This window comes from Sminthopsis crassicaudata, chromosome 4, assembly GCF_048593235.1.
Source record: "Sminthopsis crassicaudata isolate SCR6 chromosome 4, ASM4859323v1, whole genome shotgun sequence".
NCBI lineage: Eukaryota > Metazoa > Chordata > Mammalia > Dasyuromorphia > Dasyuridae > Sminthopsis > Sminthopsis crassicaudata.
The window spans coordinates 333,287,998-333,313,594 of record NC_133620.1 but is presented as its reverse complement, the minus strand read 5'-3'; the positions used below and the strand labels follow the sequence as shown (position 1 = coordinate 333,313,594).

General features: G+C 37.9%; 1 protein-coding gene across 1 annotated transcript in view; it reads left to right on the top strand.

Annotated features, from left to right (window-relative positions):
- SDK2 (sidekick cell adhesion molecule 2) overlaps nt 1-25,597 on the top strand; it is a 426,366-nt gene that overhangs the window by 371,925 nt on the left and 28,844 nt on the right. The window contains 7 exon segments of the mRNA XM_074260670.1: nt 7,100-7,286; nt 9,297-9,434; nt 13,872-14,033; nt 19,945-19,967; nt 19,970-20,014; nt 20,016-20,030; nt 20,032-20,074. Coding sequence (XP_074116771.1) covers nt 7,100-7,286; nt 9,297-9,434; nt 13,872-14,033; nt 19,945-19,967; nt 19,970-20,014; nt 20,016-20,030; nt 20,032-20,074 — 613 coding nt within the window.

Sequence of the window (25,597 nt, the reverse complement as noted above, 5' to 3'; positions counted from 1 at the left end):
GATGTTATTTGGCTAACAATGATAATAATTAGGATAATAACACATACCAAAATCCATTACAGCAAATTCCAGTTCATATCTTGTACTGAAAATAAAGAATCATTTCCTAGAGGAGATATAGATATAGGTATGAACATATATGTACATGTATATGTGTATGTATATATGCATATAGAGTGTATATACATGCTATGTATACACATATATGTGTTGTGTGCATGTATATTGTGTGTACTTGAATAAATATGTGCTGTATACATGTGTTTATATGTGTGCAAATCTCAGCTTCCTCACCTATAAAATGGAGATAATTTTATACTACCTATTTTACAGGGTTGTTGTGGGTAATGCACTTTTCAGGGATTTATTCACTTAAAACCCTGGAGAAGCTGAGCATGAAAGCCTGTGTTTGCAACCTTTTCTCCTGGAAATAGCTGAGGAAGTTCTGAGTTACAGTAAGCATAAAAACAATCAGAGTATCCACACTAATATGATGAACCCTCCAGGAATAAAGGGGTGGAATGAGTGCCAAGGAGGTTGCTGCCTAAGGATAGATCAACCACTCTAAGTCAGAAATGAAGCAGGCAGAGCTTCCATGTTAATCATTAGAAGATTTGGGCCCATGAACAGCCTGGATGAGACGGGAAATACCAAGTCTTTAAAAAAAATCACTATAGAGATGTGAACTGTTGCCTTTTAACTACACACACACACAAAAAAAAAAAAAAAGGCAAAGAATATTGACACCATTTTAAAGATAAGGAAGCTAAAAGCATCTTTCCCAAAGCCCAGATATTCAAAAGGCCATGCTTCTCCCTTCCCCTAGAGCTGTAAATATGTAATATTTTCTCTGAACAAAAATAGCTGAGGGAAAAGGAAAGAGAGAAGACACAAGAATCAGAGGTAAGCAGATCTAGAGTTGGAAAAGACTTTTTTTAAAAATTGCAATTAATTAGAAAAGATTGGAATTAATTCTATAATTTGATTCTATAATTTTATCCCCTCACCCCTATACTGGCATTTTTAGAAATAGCCCCAAGTACTGAGACAGTTGTGTCAAATTCCTGATTGCTTTCTTCATTCTCAGACCTCTGAACAAAGGAAATGGGCCAAGCCACTGGACTAGGTTGCCTGTTTGTAATAGACTCATTTCCTATTGCTAGCATCCAGACTCAATTCCTAAGGTACCTTTAATTGGATGGAGACCAGAGCCAGTCCTGGGTTTCTTGCCCTCCAGAGGTTCGAGGAAGGCATCTGGCCAAGAGAGCCATAAGGACATATGACACCATGAGAAGTATCACCCTGGAACACTTGGCAGTGACAGCTGGGAAAAACAAACATTGTGCCTATAGCATATGTCACCCATGCATTGGAGTGAAAAAAAGGCAAAAAACAGTTGGGCAGCCACCAGCCTGGCAATGTGTTAAAGAATGGAAATTTCACAGGCAAACATTAAGACTTAAATTTCCATATGCACGCACACACACACCATACATAAAACAAGTTTTTTTTTTTAAAAGTCCTACTATGAATCTAATTCTGTTCTAGGCACTGTGGGGAATATAAAGGAAGGGAAAAAGCACTTATATAGCATCTATGTACAAGGCACTAAGCTAAGTGCTTTTTATAAACATTATCTCATTTAATCCTAACAACTCTGCAAGATAGGTGCTATTTTATCATATCCATTTTACAGATGAGGAAATTGAGACAATTGTCAAGAGACTTGTCAGGGTCATACAACTGGTGTCTGAGGTTAGATTTGAACTCAGATTTCCCTAGCTTCAATCCTAGCACTCTATCTCCTGAATCCCCAATTGACTTTAGAAATTGATGATGTGGGCCAAACTCTTATATATATGAAACAGCTAAAATGTATAATATAAACCAATATATAACCAAGTATAGTTCAAATTATTAGTCTAATAAGGAGTACCTCAAATATACGTTTCTTTGTGGGTAATTATTTGCATGTGATAGACACAGGATCATATACACATGTATATATTCACATGTATATGTGTGTCTCCCACTAATGGTTACATATATGTGAATATGTATGTTTGCATACATATATGTGTATTTTCTATTCTTTGACAAGAATGTTAGCATTAGCCAATTAATTTTTGATGCTAACTGAAACAGCCAACTTAAAATCAATAATCATAAGAATAATGACTGTTAAACTGGTGCCTTAAAATTTTTCTGAGGCAAGTAAGTGATTTGCTTAGGGTCACATGGCTAGGAAGTGTTAAGTGTCTGAGGTCACATTTGAACTCAGGTCCTCCTGACTTCAGGGCTGGTGCTCTATCCACAGCACCACCTAGTTGCCCCCCCTTAAAATTTTCAAAATACTTTAGATAAGTTGTCTCTATCAAGTTATAAAGTTTTAATAAGCCTATTAAATAAAATACATAATAATTGTTATCCCCATCTTATATGGCTCCAAGGAATTTATTGACTTGCCCACTGTCATATAGTTAACAAGTGTCAGAGCTTTCTGGGTCCTGTTCTCTATCCACAATACCATATTATCATATTACCTCTCTTTTTAAAAATATTATCCAGATAACATTATTACCAAAGCAGTTAATGTTAACATTAACCAGTTAGACTTAGTACTTCTAGCCTCCCAAATGGACATTACTAGCCATCAAATGAATCTGAAAATGATATAATACTCAAATCAGACATTGGCTGTGAGATCCATAAAAACTGATAGATACAAACATTAATGTAAAATTGTTGCTGCTGCTGCTCTTATTGTTATTATTATTGCCCTTCAATAATTTCTGTTATCCAGCTCTTCCTGACTTCACGTACCAAAATCTGCCAAGACCTTTTGTCCCATACTATCTCTTGAAATCTATCTAAGTTCATGTTCATTATTTCTTTTTATTATTATTATAGCTTTTTATTTACAAGATATATGCACGGGTAATTTTTCAGCATTGACAATTACAAAACCTTTTACTCAAACTTTTCCTCTCGTTTCCCCCACCTCTCTCCCCAGATGGCAGGTTGGCCAATACATGTTAAATATGTTAAAATATAATTAACTACAATATATGTATTCATGTCCATACAGTTATTTTGCTGCACAAGAAGAATCGGACTTTGGAATAGTGTACAATTAGCCTGTGAAGAAAATCCAAAATGCAGGTGGACAAAATTAGAGGGATTAGGAATTCTATGTAGTGGTTCATAGTCATCTCCCAGAGTTCTTTCGCTGGGTGTAGCTGGTTCAGTTCATTACTGCTCTATTAGAACTGATTTGGCTCATCCCATCGTTGAAAATGCCCACGTCCATCAGAATTTATCATCATATAGTACTGTTGTTGAAGTATATAATGATTTCCTGGTCCTGTTCATTTCACTCAGCATCAGCTCATGTAAGTCTCTCCAGGCCTTTCTGAAATCATCCTGTTGGTCATTTCTTACATCATGTTCATTATTTCATGACACTATCTAACCATCTCTTCCTCTGCCATCCCCTTTTCCTTTTGCCTTCAATCTTTCCCAACTTCAGGGTCTTTTCCATGAGTCCCCTCTTGTCATTATGTAGCCAAAGTAGTTAAGCTTCAGCTTCAGTATTTGACCTTTCAGAGAATATCCTGAATTAATTTCTTTAAGTATTTTCTGATTTGCTCTTTGTGCTGTTCAAGGGACTCTCAAAAGTTTTCTTCAGCACCACAATTCAAAAGTGTCATTTGTGGTTCTCAGCTTTCCTTATTATCTAACTCTCACAGTCATGCATCACTACTGGAAAAACCATATTTGATATTTGTGCTATTTAGTATGCTATCCAGATGTAGGCAACACCTGCACACTATACAAAAAGACTCATGTATTTTTACATGTTCCAATATTTATAAAGACCCAGAGATATACAACACACACACAGACAAATTTCCACCTTTATTTATGTCATTCTTTAAAGAAGAGTTTATGAGAGAGCAAAGGGGACAAGCAAAGTGGCTCAATGATTAATGAGCTGGGTCTGAAATCAGGACAACTCACCTTCCTGAATTCAAATGTGATTTCAAAGACTTCCTAGCTCTGTGACCCTAGATAAATTACTTAATCCTGCTCGCCTCAGTTTCCATATCTGTAAAATGAGCTGGAGAAGGAAGCTGAAAACTATGCTACTATCTCTGCCAAGAAAACTCCAAATGGGGGTCAGTCAAGAAGAGTCAGACATGAATGGAAACAACTGAGCAATAATAGCTATGAAGGAAGGTACAGGAGAAAGCAAAGGTTTAAACATCAGTAAGTCTGGCTTCTGGGCTCCTTATCCAAGGGAGGTTTTGATTACTGTAATAGGCTGAGTGCAACATAGTAGCCTGTCCTGCTCTCTCACTTGCCAGTTGAGAACAATTCCTTTGGTCCTTTTGTTGCCTTGGAGTGGGAAGCAAAATCCAAAGCCTTTGAGAACCTAGTACCAGTAAAGATCAATTGAGCCAGAAGGTGGCACCAGATTACCTGAAATTGCAAAAATAATCTCCATTTCCTCTGGTCTTATTTTAGTGATTGAGATTGACAGTCATAGACTATGGAACCTCAAATGGGTCGTCATTTTAAAATTGTCTAATTTATCCCACTCATTTTATGAAGGAAATGTCTGTGGCTTCTTTCAAAGCTCTAGGATCACAAAGATATTAAGGTTTAAAAGGCTTTACTGGGTTATATACAGATGAGAGTTTTCAGACCCAGATCACCAGCACACATGCCAGCAAAATCTGAAAAGAATTCCAGATAGTATTATGATAAATCAAAACAATGAGAAACAAGAATAATCTCTAATAACCAGGGTAGGGAAGCGAGGAAGGGCAGAGAGATTCTAAAGAATAGAAAAAAATATCTATAGAGGGACAAAGATTAACTATCTCAAAAGAAATCTTTTTTTTTTTTTTTTTTTTTTTTAAGTGGAAAGGAAAAGGGTCTAGCAGCACCAGGTCTCAAACAATTCTGCAAAGCAGTAATCACAATTGTTTTGTACTGATTTTTTAAATAGAAAAGTTTATCCATTGAATAAGATAGGTACATAAGACTAAGTGAAACTGAAACTGAAAGACTAAGATACTCACCATTCAATAAAGATTGCTAGGAAAACCAGAAAGGAGATAGATAAACAGAAATTAGGTGTGGGCCAACATCTGAGACTGTATCACAATAAATTCCTCAAAGAGGATATATGACCTAGATATAAAAGATCACATCATAAACAAATTAAAAGAGTAAGAAAGGAAACACTTTTCACAAATATGGAGAGAGGAGGAGTCTTTCTCTAATAAGAGATAAGAAAGATCACAAGAAACAAAATAAAATATTTTGACTGCATAAAATTTAAGTTTTTGCACAAACAAAATCTTTGCAATTAGAATTAGAAAAAGATTGGCTAACTCAGAAAAAAAAATCTTTTGCAGCAAATTTCTCTGATAACGGACTGATATCCAAGATTTATAGGGAACATGTATATTGTGTATATATGTGTGTGTGTGTGTGTGTGTGTGTGTGTGTATAAAAACAAGAACTGTTCCCTAAAAGTCAAAGGATATAAATGAACAGTTTTCAAATAAGAAAGGCAGACCTTTCTTGAACAATATAAAAAACATTCTTGAAATCACTTCAAATAAGAAGAAATGAAAATTAAAATAATTCTAAACTAACTCATATCCATAAGTTTGGAAAATGTGTCAAAAGTGGTAAATAACAAGTGTTGGTGGGACAGCAGAAAGATACCAGGAAACTAATATATTCTTGATGGAGTTGTAAATCAATCCAACCATTCTATAAGGCAGCTCCCAAAAAATGTCTCCCAAAAGTGACTAAACTATATATAAATACTAGGTTATCAGTCAATCGTTTTTCAATTGTGTCAAATTTTTCATAACTACCTTTGGAATTTTCTTGGCAAAATTACTGTTGTGGTTTGCCATTTACTTCTTCAGCTCATTTTACAGATGAGGAAACTGAGGTCAGTAAATTTAAATTTAAGGGACTTGTCCAAGGTCACAAAGCCGAAGTGTCTGAAACCAGATTTAAACTCAAAAGAGCCTTCCTGACTCCAGCCTGGCACTTTGCACCAATTAAATATATATCCCTAAAGAGGTCAAAGAGGGGAAAAAATCATGTGTATAGAAATATTTCTTATGGCTCTTTTAGTAGTAGCAAAAAATTTTAAGCAAAATGGATGTTATCAATTGGTGAATGGCTAAACAAATTTTGATATATCAATGTTACATAATATTATTGTTCCATAAGAAATGATGAAAGGGATGGTTTCAGAGAAAGCTGGGAGGACTTAATATGAAGTAATGCAGAATGAAGTGACTAGAACCAGGAGAACAATTTATATTATGACTACAAGACTGTATTCAATGAAACAATCAAAACAACTGTGAAAGACTTAAGAATTCTGAGTAATGCAATGACCAGTCAGGATTCCAGAAGGCTGGTGATGAATCATGCTTCCTCCTTCTCCCTTCTTGGTCAAGAAGTGATGGGCTAGAAGTACAGAATGAGGCATACATTTTCAAATGTGGCCAACATGTAAATTTGTTTTACTTCACTGTACTTATTTGATTAAAGCTTTAATCTTTTTTTAAAAATATGGGAGGGGGAAATTAAGGGTAGAAATCCTGATATCAGAAAAAAGAAGCATGATGGAATTTTTTTTTAAATTCTGAAGAGAGAAGAAGAAATTTCAGAAGGGGACATAGACAAGCAAAGAATTGTTAGAACAAATTTGTTAAATTTGAAATATACTTTAAAGAAAATAATTGTACATTGTACATAGTAGAAATTTATACACCTCAACCACGGACTTGGCACTTTCTCTCTCAGACTTCCATAAGCACATAGAGACATTCTTTGTAGGTAAACATGAAAGGAAACAAGTGTATGGAAGGGCCATTGAAAAGTTCTTCATTTTGATTCCCAGAAATAGCTAAATATTCAGTCTTCTTGTTTTACTTCCTAAGAAGCTCAAAATCTATTTTCACTGACTCTAAAATTCATGCCTTATGGGAGCTGGAAAGCCTAAGAGCCTCATTGTCTTGAGCCTCACCCATCTCCTTCCAATTACCTCTGTTCACAGATTTATTTTTGGGAAGCTCAACGGCGGAACAGTACAGAAAGGCTCAAGACGCTCTTCCTGCCTGAGAATGGTGTGAAGCTCAAGAATCTGACTGGTTACACTGCCTATCTGGTCAGTGTGGCAGCTTTTAATGCCGCAGGTGATGGGCCACGGAGTGCCCCCAGCCAGGGACGAACCCAACAAGCAGGTGAGCAATGGATAATACTCCCCACATTCATTCTTGTCCCAGGGAATGTGGAAGCCTAGATTATGTTCTGACTTGGAAAAGGAGCACTTACCTATCTGGTTACTGGGTTCCTTATAAAAAGGATGATTTTATTATTGTTCAGTTCGGAGGTACCCATGCCAAGTACCAGGGCAACAATCTTCCTTAGAATCCAATGAGTGAAGAGAAAATAGGAAAGAGAGTCTTAGATCTAAGATACAGGAGGAATAGAAGAGAGAAACAATCTGCATGGTGAACTAACTGGTGAGCAGTACACGTATCTCATTCCTCCATCTCTCCTAGCTTAACTTCAAGTATCCCTGATTTTTCCTATCCCATGTTACATCTTTTCTACCTTTTAATCCTTCCTGTCCTCCCTCTGCTTCTCCCTCCCTCCTCCTGATCAACCTGGTACTGCTGTCTAATATCTACCTTCTATTCCCTGGAACGAATTCCAACCATAACAAGTATGCTAGAATCCTATGTGATTCCCCAGCAACTACCTTTGCCCCTCCTGTGTTTAAAAGGATGGAACAAGTTTGATTTCCTGATTCTTAGTATCAGAAAATAAGATATGAAGATTATTTCATCCAGTCTCCTACCTTCAAACAACAGGGGGTTTCTTCCTTTTTATTGGCTTTGAGAATTCTAAACTTAATAATCAGTGATTATTTTTCCCTTACCTGGGGTCTTCTTTGCCACCATTATCTGCCATTTCAGCAATCTAAGCTAAGATTTAAGCCAGTGTAAACCAGATGTCTGTGTTTGTATGAGTGTGTATCTCGGATTATACTCCAAAGTCAAAAATAAAAGTGTCGGATTTATTTATTTTTTAATATCTAGGCCCCTACTCCTTCCTGTTAGTATAATTAGTAGACTACATATCCCTGGTTTAGAAACTTCACCCTCCTAGAAGAGAGAAGACATTGTGTTCTTTCACCACTTTCCTGTAAGCCCAGAGTATAGGGGGGGGGGGGGACTGCAAGACTAGGCTGAATTGAACTTTCCTCCTTCAAAGACTGCTGGCTGACACTACTTCCCCAAAGTCCGAGACGGAAGTCGCCTCTGGGACTGGTTCCAATTCAGAGGGAAGGTGGAGCTGGACAATAATAGCCATGGTTATCAATCCTGAAGCCTCCTTATATGCTTCTGAATTGGGTGGTGTAGTGAGTTGGTGGTTTTCATTTTTTTTTCCTTCCCTTCCTCCCCTTCCCCTCTTCCCCTACTTGGCTCCCCAGACTTTGTGTTTTCAGTGTCACCCCAGGGGTCTGGAGGCTATGAAAACATCCTTCTGTGAAGGGTTTGAATGCACTCAACAGATTCCCCAGTCTCTGGCTCTCATATTCCTTCTTGGGAGGCCCTGGCAGTCTCAGAGACCTCTGAGGTCTATGGAGCTGTGTCCATTGATGCTCTGGGAGTTTTCTAGAGGCCCAAGTCTTATCTCCTTTTCTTGTAAAAAAAAAAATTTCGGTGTATCTTCTTTTCTTGTTACTTTCCCCCTTCTCTAATCCCACTTTCCCCCTAGAATTTTCAAGGTGTAATATGAAAGCAAAGGAAATCTCTCTGCCCCAAAATAACCTTAAGAGCTGATCTTAGTCCTCCCTCAATAGCAAGGAAAGCTCTACCACAGAGTAGATAATCCCTTCCTCCAGCATCTAAGGTTAAGTAATTGCTGAATAAATAAAATGTTGAAAGGAAGACTGGGATCCACTGGATTCCTTTGCACTTCATTTTTTTTTCCAGTCTCAGAACACTGGTATCAGAATATCAGGATGCTGGATTTGTTGGTATTTTGAAGTCTCAGAGTTAAGAAGGTGGTCCAGATTAGGGGTCCCAAATCCACAATAAGGGGAAGACACTGAATTTGAGAATGATTGCATTCTCCAAAGGGTATTAGGCAGCTCTTTGTTCAGCTGAATCATTCTGCTGAACAGATAAATGGATTGCATGGGCTTTGTGATGAATTCTGAAGAACTATTGGCTCCCCCACAGCTCCCAGTGCACCCAGCATGGTCAAATTCAGTGAGCTGACCACAACTTCAGTGAATGTGTCCTGGGAGCCTCCTCTCCTCCCCAATGGTGTCCTTGAGGGCTACCGGCTAATCTATGAGCCCTGCACTCCAGTGGATGGTAAGTGAGAACGCCTTTCTTTGCTCTGTATCCTTATGAACCACTTGGTTCCAAAGCTCCCCTGATCTCACTTCATTCTTCTAGCATGAGTGGATTCTCCATTAAGTAAAGTATTTTTTCCCAAGATGACACAGCTGATTAAGGCAGAGGCACTATTAGAACTCAGATCTCCTGATTTCATGTCTCACTGGAAACGGAACAAAATGAAATAGAACTAGAACTAAGATTCGTCTCAGTAAAATGTAAAGCCTCAGGAAGATGGGCAGGATTGGAGTCCTTGGCAAGTTTAGAAAGCAGCAGGGAGCCTATCACAGCTTTATTTGTAGCACTGCCTAAACCTTATTACTTTAGTCCCTTGGCAGTACTAAAGTAATCATAGTAATAATTTTGCTTGGTGTTTTTTTTTCATTTTTTCCATTTTATTTTAATGGCATATTATTTTTTCCAATTACATGTAAAGATGACTTTCAACATTCAACAGTATTTTTATTTTCCCCAGTTACATTTGCTTTTTAAAACTTTTGAGTTCCTCGTTGTACACAGCAATAGCAGGATTATGTAGTGATCAACCATGATGGACTTGGCTCTTTTCAGCACTGAGATGATTCAAACCAATTACAGTGGACTTGTGATGGAGAGAATCATCTGCATCCAGAGAGAGGACTATGGGGGCTATATGGGATCACAACATAGTGTTTTCACCTTTGTTGTTGTTGTTGGTTTGCTTGCTTGTTTTTTCTTCCTTTTTTTAAAAATTCCCTTTTGATCTGATTTTTCTTGTACAGTATGATAAATGTGGAGATGTGTTGGAAGAATTGCACATAATTTAACCTATATTGTATTACTTGCTGTCTAGTAATGGGAGGGAGGAAAAAGGGATAGAGAAAAATTTGAAACACAAGGCTTTGCAAAGCTGAATGTTAAAAACTATCTTTGCATGTATTTTGGAAAATAAAAAACTATTAGTATAATTTTTTAAAAAAACTTTTGAGTTCCAGATTCTCTTCCTTCTTCCCCACCTCCCTCCCTCTTTAATATGTGGTTATCAACATTCATTTTTTTAAGATTTTGAATTCTAATTTTCTTCCCTCCCTCCCTAACCTTCCTAAGCTAGCAATCTGATATAGGTTATTTATATATAGGTATATTCATTTCAAACATATTTCCATATGAATCATGTTGGAAAATAAAAATCAGAACAAAAGGGTAAAACCTCAAGAAAGAAAAAAAAAAGTGAAAATAGTATGCTTTGATCTGCATTCAGCCTCCATAGTCCTCCTTCTGGATAAGAATGGCATTTTATTTATTTTTTTTTCCTTGAGGCTGGGGTTAAGTGACTTGCCCAGAGTCACACAGCTAGGAAGTGTTAAGTGTCTGAGACCAGATTTGAACTTGGGTCCTCCTGAATTCAGGGCTGGTGCTCTATCCACTGCGCCCCCTAGCTGCCCCTAAGAATGGCATTTTCCATCCAAAGTTTATTGGAATTTCCTTGGATCACTGAGTTGCTGAGAAGAGCTAAGTCTGTCACAGTTGTTCATCACACATCATTGCTATTACTATATACAATGTTCTCCTGGTTCTGCTCATTTCACTTAGCATCAGTTCATGTAAGTTGTTCCAGGCTTTTCTAAAATCAACTGACCATTTCTTATAGAAAAATAATATTCTGTTAGTAATCACATTTATGTAGCTCTTACTATATGACAGGTACTGTGCTAAGTACTTTACGATTATTTTGATTTGATTCGCACAACCCTAGGAAGTAGATACTATTATTATTATTCCCATTTTATAGCTGTGGAAACTGAGGCAAACAAATTTGAATGACATGGCCAAGATCACACAGTTAGGTATCTGAGGCCAGACTTGAATATAGGTCTTTTTGACTCCAGATCAATGCTTTGAGGTGGCACTGAGCCACCCAACTGTCCCACAATTAGGGGGAGGACGTACAGATGTCTCTTTTTAATCCTCATTCTTTATACATGAACAAGTATTTCATGCCAAAATACTCTATGTTCCATGACACGTGATTATTAATTTTGTGGTATGTCAAGTCTCAAGAGTCATAGTGAAGACTCAAAGTTTCTAGGGACAGTGAGATACAGGATTCAGATTTCCAACCTTGCCCAGGCTCAGTTAGCCTTGTCAGAGCTCCTTCTCCTGCTCCTGTCCAAAGGGTAACTCATCCTCTCCAAAAGCTCTATATATCTTTATCTGATCTTTGAATCTAGGTCTCCTGTACCTTACAGGAGTTCCCTGTTCACTTCTCTACCTCAAAGCAGCTTCTACCAGATCATTTGGATCCTTCCCCATCCTGTCCTCTAAGCCCAAGCAGTGTGGCCCTAGATTGTTGCTGAATCCCTCCACAGTGATGGCTGCCCCCACAGTAAACAGGGTGCTTTGAGCCCAACACAAGCCAAGTGTCCACAAATCCCTGGTTATTTCATTGTTGATAATCATCTTACCAGTGGGAAGAGAAGCTGAGGGGGAAGGAAATCGGCTTGGCTCTTTTCTGCTGGTGTCATATTCCTCCTGATGGCCGGCATACAAGAGCTCTAAAAGGGCCTAGGGTTGGGCCAGGTGACATTCTAGGATGCTGAAGGTGAGTGCTTCCAGGGTGTCCCCGATATTACTCTTTTCCCTGAAACCTCCTCCAAGCTCCCTCCTGCCTTATTTCCCCCAGAATTCAGCTGGGAAGACTCATTAGGACATGGTGTGGAGAGAGCCCATTGGACCCTGGGAACACAATCTGTGGCCAACATTTCTGGGTCAGCCCCAAGGCCCTGTCCACAAAACAATGGCCCTTCAGTCTTCCCCGCTGCCACCTGCATGCCCACGACTCTCTTTTCCAAAGCAGCACTGTGTATTGTCAAACTCTAGAACACAATAAAGGAAGCTGAGCCCCGAGAAAGAGATAAGGATCACAGGGGAGGGATCCAGGAGCAGGGCTGAAAGCAAAAGGAGCGCACTGAGGAAGTAAACATGCCAGTGATCACCTGTTCAGTCCATCCAGAAAAGCTCTCAGCAGAGGATCTCAAAGCACTTTGCTTTAATCAGTTTCTCAGTACAGTGGTACTTATGTGTTCCTACAGATGAGATACTAGAAGGAAGAGACTGACCCCCACTTTTCCCTTTCTTTCCAATATCTCTCATAATGATGTCTCTATCTGTCTGTCTGCCTGTCTCCCTCTCTCTGTTCCTCCATCTCTATCTCTTTTTTTCCTCTCTGTTTCTCTTTCTGTCTGTCTCTCAGTTTCTTTCTCTCTCTTTTTGTCTATTTCTGTCTCTGTCTCTGTCTGTCACACACACACACACATCTACACATATATACATATATATATATATGTATGTATGTATGTATATACTCCAGAGACTAAGGGCATTAGTTATAACTGATGTCTAAGAATAATTGCTCATATGCATTTTATTTTTTTACTTAATAATTTTTTCCAATTACATGTAGACATAGTTTTTTTAAAATTATAGCTTTTTATTTACAACATATATGCATGGGTAATTTTACAGCATTGACAATTGCCAAACCTTTTGTTCCAATTTTTCCCCTTCTTCCCCCCCCATGGCAGGTTGACCAATACATGTTAAATATGTTAAAAGTATAAATTAAATACAATATATGTATACATGTCCAAACAGTTGATAAACATAGATTTTTAACATTCATTTTTGTAAGATTTTGAGGTCCAAATTTTTCCCCTTCCCTTTCTTATCTCTCCCCTCCCCAAGAGAACAAGCAGTCTGAAATAGGTTATACATTTTAAACAAATTTCCATATTAGTCGTGTTCACATACATTTTAAAAGCCCCTTCCAACCTCACCCACTCCTTTAGGCTTTGGCCAAGTACTTTTGATCCTCATTTTAACTCTGCTGCTTAAGTCTGCAAGAGTCAATACAAATAATACAAGTATTCTCTTCTAAAAATGATCACTAAGGTCCAAGTAGGTTTCTTCAGGGTCCAAAGGCAAAGACCCAGAGTATCATAAAAAAAATAATAATAATTACTAAAGTCAGGGATGAATCCCTTTAAAGCAAATTCAATGTCATCTCCTTAGATATGGTACATTTTGATGCAGCAAAAGTCTTATCTTTTTATCTCTCACTTATGTTATGATCAATGCTTTCTGATGGCTATTAGATATGATAAAGGCCATTCAATATTCAGTCTTCCTGATTCTAAGGGGGGAAAAAACAAAGAAAGGAAAATAGCTCCCAGAACAGAAGCATTGACTATCCTAGTCACTGTATTTATAAAGACAAAACAGTCCCTCTGTCTTTGGGGAGATTATGTTCTACTGATTCCACCTCCCTTTCCTTTCACCATATCATATTGCTTCTTATAGTACAGTTCCCCCTCATGGGCCCCTGGGCACTAGTTCTGTCCCTGCAATCCCCACTCTTTGTGCTTGGTTCCACAGGGGTCAGCAAGATCGTGACAGTTGATGTAAAAGGGAATAGTCCCTTGTGGTTGAAAGTGAAAGACCTCGCAGAGGGGATGACCTACAGATTCCGAATCCGGGCCAAAACCTTCACTTATGGGCCAGAAATCGAAGCCAATATCACCACAGGTCCAGGAGAAGGTAAGAAAGACCCACCTAAGTATTGGCTTTTCCTTTACTATTGTAGCTCTGCTGAAGCATCTTTTTAGTTGAGACCTTTGTCAAGGAAAACAAAGAATAATCCAGTTAATCCCTGGACAAGACTCCAGGCACCAGATTAAGACAATATCTTCTACATGGACTAGGAAAATCCCCAAATTGCTAGGTCACTGGACAATGTCCAGGAGCTCACACAACTGCTGCTTCTTCTCCTTCTAAAGAAATGAAGATAGGGAAAGGGACCCACATGTACAAAAAAGGGACCCACATGTGGCAGCCTTTTTTATAGTGGCAAGAAGCTGAAAACTGAGTGGATGCCAATTAGTTGGAGAATGGCTGAATAAATTATAGTATATGGATGTTATAGAATATTATTGTTCTATAAAAAATTATCAGGAGGATGATTTCAGACAGTCCTGAAGAGACTTACATAAACTGATGCTAAAGTGAAGTGAATAAACCCAAGAGATCATTGTATAAGGCAACAGCAAGATTATATGATGATCAATTCTGATGGACATGGCTCTTTTCAACAATGAGATGATTCAAGCTGATTCCAATTGTTCACCCAGAAAGAGGACTGTGGAAACTGAGTGTGGATCACAACATAGCATTTTCACTTTTTATTGTTGTTTGCTTGCACTTTTACTTTATCATTTTTTCCTTTTTGATTTGATTTTTCTTTTGCAGCAAGAGAATTATGTAAATATATATGCATATATTGGATTTAACGTATATTTTACTGTTTATTGGATTACTTGCCATCTAGGGAAGAAAGTGGGGGAAGGCAGGGAAAAATTGGAACACAAGGTTTTTGCTAATGTTGAAAAATTATCCATGTATATGTTTTGAAAATTAAAAAGCTTTAATTTTAAAAAGTGAAGATAATATTAGTCACCCCACCCAGCCATTCAGGTCATTAAGCCCATGTCCCTTAATCCATGTGGTCATCCGACCTTGTTCCGAACCCAGTGAATCAGCAAAGGGTCATGGTAGAAAAATAGTCTTTGTGGTTGAAAGGGGAAAGGGGATGGGCTACACATTCTAAATTCAATCTAAAAACTCACCAAAAGATAAACAACAGAGTAAAAGGGACCAGAGAGATTATTTGGTTAAATAATAGAGTTGAGAAAACTGAAGCCCAAGGTCACATAGGTGATAAGGTTAAAAGCCAGGATTTGAACTGTGGCCTCTGACTCCAAATATATGGGTATTGCAGGCAGTATAAATGTTTTACAAATATTATCTCATTTGAGCTTTAAAATAACCTTGTGAGGATAGTACTAATATTCTCTTTTTATTGTTGGGAAAACTGATTAAATGACTTGCTCAGAATCACACAGTAAATGTCCAAGGCCAAATTTGAATTCAGGCTTCGTGCTCTATCTACTTAACTGCCTGTCTGTGATTTATATACAAAAAGAGAAACTTTCTACTCTTTCCACTACATAAATAATCTGAACCCAAATTAATAACAATGGGAAGAAATTGAGTCAAGCCTCCAACTATTACCTCTATTACTTTTTTACTGCAGACTGTAGTTCATTTTACTGCATTGTTTCTGGCAGTAGTTTTTGTTTTGGGTTTCTGGTCGAATTTCATTTCCAATCTCCTTCTTACAGAATTATGCCTCGGTCCTCAGGGCTCTCTTGGAAGTCTAACAGGGCAGGAAGAAAGAGAATCTTGTCCTGGAGGCTTCCCCTGTGGGTTTCTCCTTCATCAATCCCCAACCCCAGCCCCTAAAATTCATAGCACTGCTCAGCTAACTTGCCCACTTACTCCCCTTACAAACACCAGGGAAAGGACAAAACCAGCAGTCTGACAAGTGGGCAGGCCTACCATGATATGCAAGCAGGAAAGGTTTGTTTTGCTTGTTTTAGACTAAAGCATAAAATGTTCCAGACTGTTTAGCCCTCTGAAGGGAAAGGGGGAAAAAATTTTAAAGTCTATTTTAACTAGAGCTTGTAAATGAACCAGATCAGAATGACCAGATGTTGGTCTTTTAAAAAAGAAAATGCAGCCAAGTGGGTATAAAGGGGGAAAAATATCTGGGGTAAGTATAAACTGCTTCTCTCTCTAGAACTGTATTCCTGTTCCCTCCCATCCTAGTAATGGACTAAGACATTGCCAGAGATTTCTGATCTAAAGAAAGGTGAGAGGTGTAATACATTTAGTGTGACTTTCCTTGTCCCTGGATTGCTCAGCCTCTAAACCCCAACTTGTGTTCCGAGGCCCCCATTTTCTGAGGGTGTCATAAACATACTCATTCACTGGATTGTCACCTCACTACCCCAGTTTGATCAGCTTGACTACTTTCTGTCTTTGCATGATACTTCCAGGACCAGGGGTTGGGATGGATGGGGTACAAATATTTAAGAAAGAAGAAAGGATTGGAAATTATAAGGTCATAGCTTAATTGGGGTTACCTTAGGCCTCAGTTTCCCCACATGTAAAATGGAGGAGAGGGAGTTAAATTATCTCCAATGTACCTTCAAGCCCTAAATCTATAATCCTGTGATTAGGATTTACCAAATTCTGCAGGTCCCCTCTGGCCTCAGTTTTTTGAGCTACAAAGTAATGAAATCCTGTGATTGACATCACTATGACTTCCAGGTCCCACCAATCCTTGGACAGCAACATCCCAGACTTGGACATCTTTTCCATGTTTGCCATGATCTCCAAGCAGAGCTGATTTTGTAAAATGTGCCCAGTTTGTCTTTGCTATATCAGCATTTCCTTCATTTTCTCCAAACCCCATCTTCTACTCCAACCTACTCTGCTCAACACCTCCCCTGGACATTTCAGTATAACATATAATATTCAGTATAACATTTCAGAAACAAAGGTCTGTCCTGGTGCTGCCCCATCATTGACCTCTTGCCATCCAGTGTTCGTTGTTGAGGTCATCAATGAAGCTCGTCATCTTCCAGACAACTGGAAACCTCTCTGTCTTGTCTCATTCCCAAAGGCAAAGCATTTTATTTTTTTCTATTTTTTTATTTTAATTTTAATTTTTTGGGTTGTATATATACATTAATTTTTATATATTTACATATGAGTCATGTTGAAAGAGAAAAATCAGAACAAAAGGGAAAAACCACAAGAAAGAAAAGAAGGAAAAAAGTTAAATGATTTGATCCATATTCAGTCTCCATAGTTCTTTCTCTGGACATGGATGACATTTTCCATTCAAAGTTTGTTGGAACTACCTTGGATCACTGAACTGCTGAGAAGAACTAGATCTGTCATAGTTGATCATCACACAATCTTGCTGCTACAAAGCATTTTCTTTACCTTCAGTGGTCAAAATTAGCTGCTCTGAGGTAATTGGAGGGCTAGAAGAGATGATGAATTCTTCTCTTCCCAGGAAATATATAGTAATGATGCTTCTATTATTATTGTTTGACCCATTAGTGAGTTATTATCACAGATAATATTAGCACATTAATGTAGAGCTTGAAAGCTTGCAAGGTATTTTACGCATATCTCATTTGATCCTCACAAAAACCCTGGAGGTAGATGCTATTATTATTCCCATTTTACATATGAGGGAACTGAGGCTGGCAGAGATTAAGTAACTTGCCAAGTGTGTGACTGAGGCTGAGTTTGAATTCAGGTCTTCCTGACTCCAGGTACAATGATGTTAAAATTCCCACATTTGGGGCAAATCACTACTCATGCATAGCTTCATATCCTGTGGTGTATTCTTGGATAATATCCTCCCATAAACCCTCTATAGAAGACCTATCCAAGGTGCTGGAGACCTGCTTTTAGATCTGCAAATGTTTTATTGGTACCCTTTGAGAGGGTAGTCATTCCTCACTACATGACTTGCCCACCTCCTTTTCTTGTTGTACATAAATCATAGACAGACAGCTAAGTGGATAGAGCACTAGGCCTGAATTCAAATCTGGCCTCAGACACTTACTGTGTAACCCTGAATAAGTCATTTAATCTGTTTCCCCAACAGTAAAAAGAGAATATTAGTACCACCCTCACAAGGTTGTTATAAGACTCAAATGAGATAATATTTTAAAGCATTTAGCATAATGCTTATGCTTAATGAATACTTATTTCCTTCTTTCAAGGCATCCTAAATTGAGATCTTAAAGGTACTTTGGAGGGAAAAGGTACCTTAGACTTAGTCTAACCCTTTCATTTTACTGATGAAGCCTAGGAATGACTTGTTCAAAGTCACCCAGTCAGTTCAGAATCAGGATTTATATGATCATAAATTTATATCTGGCAGGTACTTTAGAGGCTACCTACTCTATTTACAATATTTACCAGGTATGAAAAAACTGAGATATAAAGGGGAAATAATTTGCCCAAGATCACAAGTGTGAGGTCAGATTTGAACTCAGGAAGGTGCATATTCCAGACTTCAGACCTGGAATTCTATCCAATATGGTAGCACCTAGCTCTCCAACTCTTCTGCCTGTGTGTCTGGGAAGTCACATCACCATTACCACTTCCTCTTCTGACCTTTTCATTTTTATACTTTAGATTTATACCAAACACTTAAGAGAATTTGAGCATATAGGTAGCAAGACAGTAGACAATATTTCTTTTTTATATATAATAATAGTTTTTTTTATTTTTTCAAAATACATTCAAAAATAGATTTTAACATTCACTCTTGCAAAACCTTGTGTTGCAAATTTTTTTCCCTCTCTCCCCACTTAACAGCAAATAATCCAATATAGGTCAAACATGTGCAATTCTTCTAAACATATTTATCATGCTGTGCAAGAAAATAAGATCAAAAGGGGGGAAATGAGGAAAAAAAAAAGCAAAAAAAACCAACAAAAATAGGTGAAAATACTATGCCGTGATCCACATTCAGTCTTCATAGCCCATTCTTATATATGTATATATATATGATTGGAATTGCCTTGAATCACCTCATTGTTAAAAAGAGTCAAATGGGACATTCTATTTCAAATATCAGGCCTCACAGACTAAATCCTAGGTCCATCAATAAACATTTATTGAAAGGCTACAAAGTGTCCAAAATTTCAGATTCCTTTTTTTTCTCTAAGTGCTCCTCAAGTGAGCAGTGCTATTGGAGGAGGAGATGCTGGGGTAGCTCTCTCTGAGTTATGTGTGCACTCCTTCCCATCTGTTCCTTTGTCTTACCTGTTATTCCTCCTCATATACCAGGATCAAGTGACTCTGGCCTCTTTGCTATTCCTCACACAATGCACTCCATCTCCTCTTCACTATGCATTTCCACTGGCTATCTCCCAAGCCTGTCATGTTCTCCCTCCTTATCCCCAAAATCCAGGCCTTCTTCAAGTCTCAGCTAAAATCCCACTTTCTATATAAGACCTTTCTTGCTCTCTCTTAATACTAATGTCCTCTCTCTAGGATAATTTCCAGTTTATCCTGTATATCTTTCATTTGTATCTGGATATTTATAGCATCTCCTCCATTAGTTTATAAGTTCCTTGAGGGCCAGTCTGTTTGTGCCTTCCTTATTATCCCCAACACTTTACATAGTGTCTAGCATAAAAGAGGAGTTTCAGAAAGGCTTCTTTTGGCTTACCAAACCTAAAACCATATTATAAAGCAGCAGTCATCAGAAGTATTTGGTACTGGCTAAGAAATAGAGTAGTAGATCAGTGGAATAGATTAGTTACACATGACAGAAATACTTCTTGACTCTCCACTGACTTTATGTATGTGTATTTATATATGTTTATGTATTTGTATTTATTGACTTTATGCTGTATATATTTTAATATACCTGTCCCTCCATCATAATATAAACTCACTGAGAGTAGGAATCAATTCATTCTTTCTATTTATGCTAGTGCTTAGCACACAGTGCTTGGTTTTGTTGCTTAAGAAATAAATCGCTGATTGATTGATTGTCCTTGAATTCCTCCAGGTGCTCCCGGACCCCCTGGAGTTTCCCATCATCATCCGGTTACAGCTCAGCTATCGCCATTCACTGGTCCTAGTGGAGATCCTGGCAAAAGGCCCTATCACTCGCTATGTCATAGAGGCCCGACCCTCAGGTACATTCCACTTATGCTACTCAGTCCCAAAAGCTGTCCTTTGATTTCCAGCTTTCCTGACATAATATATTCCACAATCCATCCTGTTTCACTCTTCTCAATTCCCTTTTCTTACAGAAATCTTTTTCTCCTTTATTTGAGAAAATGCTGTTTTGAGGAACCCACAGTAACCTAGTATTATAACATAGATAGATAGAATAGATTAGATAGATAGATAGATAGATAGATAGATAAGATAGACAGAAAGAGAGAGAGAAAAGAGAAATAGAAAAAAAGAAAGAAAACAAAAAAATGAAAACAAAGAAACAAAGAAACAAAACAAAGAAAGAAAGGAAGAAAAAAATAGATATAGAGGACATAAAAAAATGTAAACATAGTAGGTTAATATCTAAGGATTAGTAACATCCTTCATGGAGAAAAAAGCTGGATTCTGGCTCAGAGGTCACCCACATGCCCTCAGAAAAGTAAAAACTAGTTTTTGTGTTTTTAATGTCTAGACAAGCCTCCAGATTTTTGGCTATAGCCTGAGGACTAATCATTACCTAAGACAAGTGGTTTAACTTGATAAGCCCCAGGTTTTTTAAGTCCATCTGAACCACCAGAGTTGGAAAGGGAGGCAACCTGCTGCCTCAGTTGTCTTTGGCCTGAGCCATTGTCCTCAATAGACCTGACTTGAGGAGCATCCCCGGAATTGGTTTGCTTGCATAGGTCTTACTAAAGAATAGAGAAAAAGAAGACAGCATTCTCTAGATCAGTAATCTTCAAGATTGTATACAATCCTAGGGAGTGCATGAGAAACTCACAAAAATATTAGGGACAAGAAACAGCAATCAGCTTCTGCCTGCCTCTGCTGCCCCCCTTCCCAAACCTGCACTCAAGTTACCATGTAGTCAAACATTACTGCCTACTTTCTCTCCTTCCCTCACCCCATATGTCCCCTGTCCTTCACCCTGCTCCAATAGTGCACATCTTACTATATCCTCTAGCTGAGCTTCCCACATACCCGAATCCCTGCCTGGAGTACAGCTAGATGCTCTAATGATAGGCAGACCCCTACTTCCCTCAGTTACCTTTTCCAGGGCCTCATCCTCAGAGGAAGATGGATTAAATAAGTGCTCTACAAGCCCAGGGAAAAAACTGGAAAACACAGCACAAAAAAATCTCATGATTATAGGACCATCATGAGCCAAGCTGACCCCACGAGAAGAGAAGAGCTTTCCAAGAATGTGAGCTCCTTTATACATGGGGGTAGCTGTTTCTTGAGAGCTATACTGCTCCCAAGACTCTCTTTCTCCAGATCCTTTGGAAAGGGCACCTCACTCCCCAAGAAAAATTGATAATAGGCCCCTGGAGAAATTACAGAAAATAAGAGTCTATAAGAAAACAGATAATAACTAAAACTAGCAAGAGATGAGAGGCAGCAGCAGGGTGGACAGGGCTCAGACACATCTCTCAGTTCTGCAATCCTGCTCCCAAAGACCCACCCACCTTTCCCCAGCCCATTGAAACAGTTTTAGAAATAAATTTTAAAAGGTCATATACTGGCAGAAAACCCAGGGACTTCTCTAAGCATCTTACCACAGATGGTACTGCCTCCATCTCCCTATCGGCCACAGGGCACCTTCTGAGCTCCAGAGATTATTCCCTGCCACCTTCCATCAAAACGGAGAAAATGTACTGGCTATGATTCAACAAAAAAACTTTGGATAATTGGTGGGTTAGAATGAAAAATGAGTGTTGTGATTTGGTAAACACAGTCAATAATGTACTTCTTTCATTTGGGGCTATCCATCTTGGAGAGGTATCTTTTTTCAACAATTCGAAAGCCAAGAGTAGAAATCAACTGAACTTAGAAACAGACCTTTGGGAAATGTGCGCTGTGATTCAACAAAAGCCTTTGCATAATTAGTGGATAAGAATAAAAATGGGTGTTGTAATTTAGTAAGTACAGTCAATAAGTATTTATTCTTATTGGATCTACCCATTTCAACAGTGACAGCCGTTCAAAACCCAAGAATGGAAATCAACTGAATTTAAAACCAGACATTTAAATCACTACATGACTAATTGTCAAACCACAAGTTCAAAAATAACAAAACATAATCAATCACATTTCTGTAGCTAAAAATTATTGCATTTTAAGTGGGAGCAAAAAAAAAGGGGTTTTTTGGTACTGTGATAAAATAAAATAATTATTTTTAAAATAGTGATTTTATTTTTATCTTGTCCTTTTTATTTATTTGGGGTTTTTTTTTTGCCATCAAAAAAACATTTGGAGACTATCACTCTAAAAAGTCCTGAATAGTAAAAGCCATTTCTCATAGTTCTCACGACTCCAGAAATGCCCCTTCCTGGAGACTGGACAGCAGACTACACAGACTGGGATTTCTCTAGAGCTGATGAATCCCACTCCTTCAGGAGAATTTTTAACATAAATATGGACTCCCAGCCAAAGGATTATGAGTGAAGGGGACTCAGCTCAAGCTCATCCCAGCCCAAAGGTAGTTTTTACTCCTACAGAGAGTTTTTGCTTCCCCACCCTCACCCCGAGGTCACCCATCAGACATATTCCCAGAGTCAGAGTGATACATGCAGACTTAGGAAGCTGCAATGGCCCCATGCCTGGATCTCCCTTTTCCCAACAGAGGTCAGTCTGAAGGGGGCTATTACCACGGCAGTACCTCTCCAGGACTCTCAAAGTGGCCTCTTTAAATCTTGTTTCTGCTCCTATATAGCTCCTATAGCTCTTGTTATTGAACTACTCTCTCCTGTCATGCTTGAAATTAAATCATAAGAACTTCCAAAGCCATCAGAGAAGGAGCAGTTGATGTTTGCTCAAGGGTTGCTCTCCTAGTTCTCATTGCACAACTAGCTGGAACACCTGCTTCTCCAGGACTCTGCTTACCAGGAGAAACTCACTGCCACTGCCAGCTATCTCTCTAGCTAGACTTCCAAGTTAATCAGAAGTGCCAGTCAGAAACAGCTACTGTCACAAGACATCAAGTATTTGGTGACATCAGACTTTACTTGATTTAAATTTAAAAAGAGGGGGAGCATTTCTGTACTTGTTATAATGTCAGTAGTCACTCAGCAACTATCAAGAAATTACAGTGAATGTCTAGTAATTAAAATGAAAAATACCCAATAATTTCAATTTTTAACAAAAAAAAAAAGAAGATATTTCTGTATCTGTTATCATGTCAGTATTCACTCAGAGATTGTCAAGTCAGAGTAAATAGGTAGTAATTAAAATGGAAAATATCCAATAATTTTAATTTCTAAAAAAAAAGAAGAGGGAGGTGTTTCTATATCTGTTATAATGTCAGTAGTCACTCAGGGACCGCCAAGAAGGCAGAATGAATAACTAGTCATTTAAATGAAAATATCTACTAATTTCAGTAGTTTTTAACATTGATAGCAAAAAGCAATAACAATATTTATATTAACTTGGCTGCTAAATAGAGTACGGGACCTAGAATCAGGAAAACATGAATTCAAACACTGCCCCAGACACTTACAAATCTGTACCTTTTTCAGCCTTAGTTTTCTCATCTGTACAATGGGGATATTAGTAGCCCTTATCTCACAAGTTTGTTGTAAGGACCAAATAATACACATAAAGCTCTTTGTAAATCTTAAGGCACTATATAAATGCTAACTATTATTATTATAACAAAGAGCTCATGATTATAATAGCAAATATTTAATAATTCCAGGAGTATCAAAACATTCCAAGTCCCTAAAACTCAACCATTGCAATAACTAATAATTGAAATGGTAAATATCCACTAAATCCATCTGTGAACATTCCACATGAGAAGAATAAACATTGGTCTGGCTCTTTTTGCTTAGCCCAGCTGGCTCCCCAAATATATTCCCAGCACACCTAGTAATAAATTCTTTCAGCTAGACAAGGGATCCTCAAACCATGGTGAATAGTAGATGCTTATTAATTGACATATTTATATAAGTTATAGAGAAGTGTAGGATAGGAATATGGAATGAGAATATTAGAACATAAGCCCTGTGGTTTTCTAGATTTCCCTAGAAATTTGTCCAATTTGTCAAAAAATTCCAGAATTTAACCCCAAGAATTCCATTTGGGGCCTTCTGCCTATCACCATTTCCAGAAGCCTTTATAAGACACACTGTTATGTCTTTTTATGATGTATGGCCTTCCCTTCTCCCAGCATATTACTCCCCACTCCCATTTCCCCCCATCCTTTGACTTTACAAATCACGTCTCTTCTACTGTTAGGAACTCATGCATTTCTCTGTACTAAAAAATATTGACCATGATTAATTTCAAAGACAGCCCATGTCCTCTCTCATCATGAGCTATTTTCCAATGCTTATTTTGCAAAATAAAATGAGAGTTTTAAAAAGGGATGCATCCACACATGTTCATGCACACATGCAATATACACACATTCTTTACAAACAGGTTACGCTAACATCTGAATCTGCTCCATGGCTCTCTAGCAACTTCTGAGGTTGCCCCTCAGCTTTTATTGGGCTCCTTCTTTTCTCTCCCTTTGCTGTGGGAATGGGTTAGGTTAAATAGCAAGAGGAAGATCTCAACTTTTTAAAAAATAAATGCTCTTTGGCACCATCTATATTTTTCCATATGTGCCTCACCCTCCTGCTTGCAGAGAGTCACTCTTCAAACAAAGAAAACAAAAGAGAAGGGGAAGACAATTTAATAATGCTACTAACATATTATTATTGTTGGAGTTCCACAGCCAAGGTGTGTATGTAACCTCTGCAAAGAAGGAAGAGAAAGGTGCCTTCTCTTATGTCTTATTTTGGCCCTAGCTTGGTCAATTAATTTCATAGCATATTATTTTTAATTAATCTTCTTGTTGGCATGGAATTGTTTTTCAGTTATATCCAATTCTTTGTAACTCCCTTTAGACAAAGATGCTGGAGTGGTTTTCCATTTTCTTTTCCAGTTCATTTTATAGATGGGGAAACTGAGGTAAACAAGATGTGATTTGGATTTGAAATCACAAGGAACAGTTTTCCTGGCTCCAGACTTGGCACTCTATCCACTGTAGCATCTACTCCCCCTTAATTAAGTTTATTGATAGTTTTTTATTTACATCATCTAAATGTCCTCTTCATGACAAGCTAGGGATGCCTGAAGTCAGGAAGATTCATCTTCATGAGTTCAAATCCCAGACTCATTTATTAGCTGTGTTACCCAAATCTCTTCATCTTGTCTGCCTCAATTTCTTCATTTGCAAAATGAACTACAAAAGGAAATGGCAAACCACTCCTGTATCTTTGCCAAAACAAACAAACAAACAAACAAACAAACAAACCGTGAGGGGGTTATGAAGAAATGGAACAAGTAAACAAGAAGAACAAATTTCCCCTAGTATTCTCCTTCTTCTATTCTCCTGAAAAGTTACTCCTTATAGAGAATTTTTTAAAGAATATAGAAGAAAAAAAAAAACTAATACATCAGAAAAAAAAAAAAGTAATGATCTATATATTGTCCCATACCTAGCTAAGTGACCC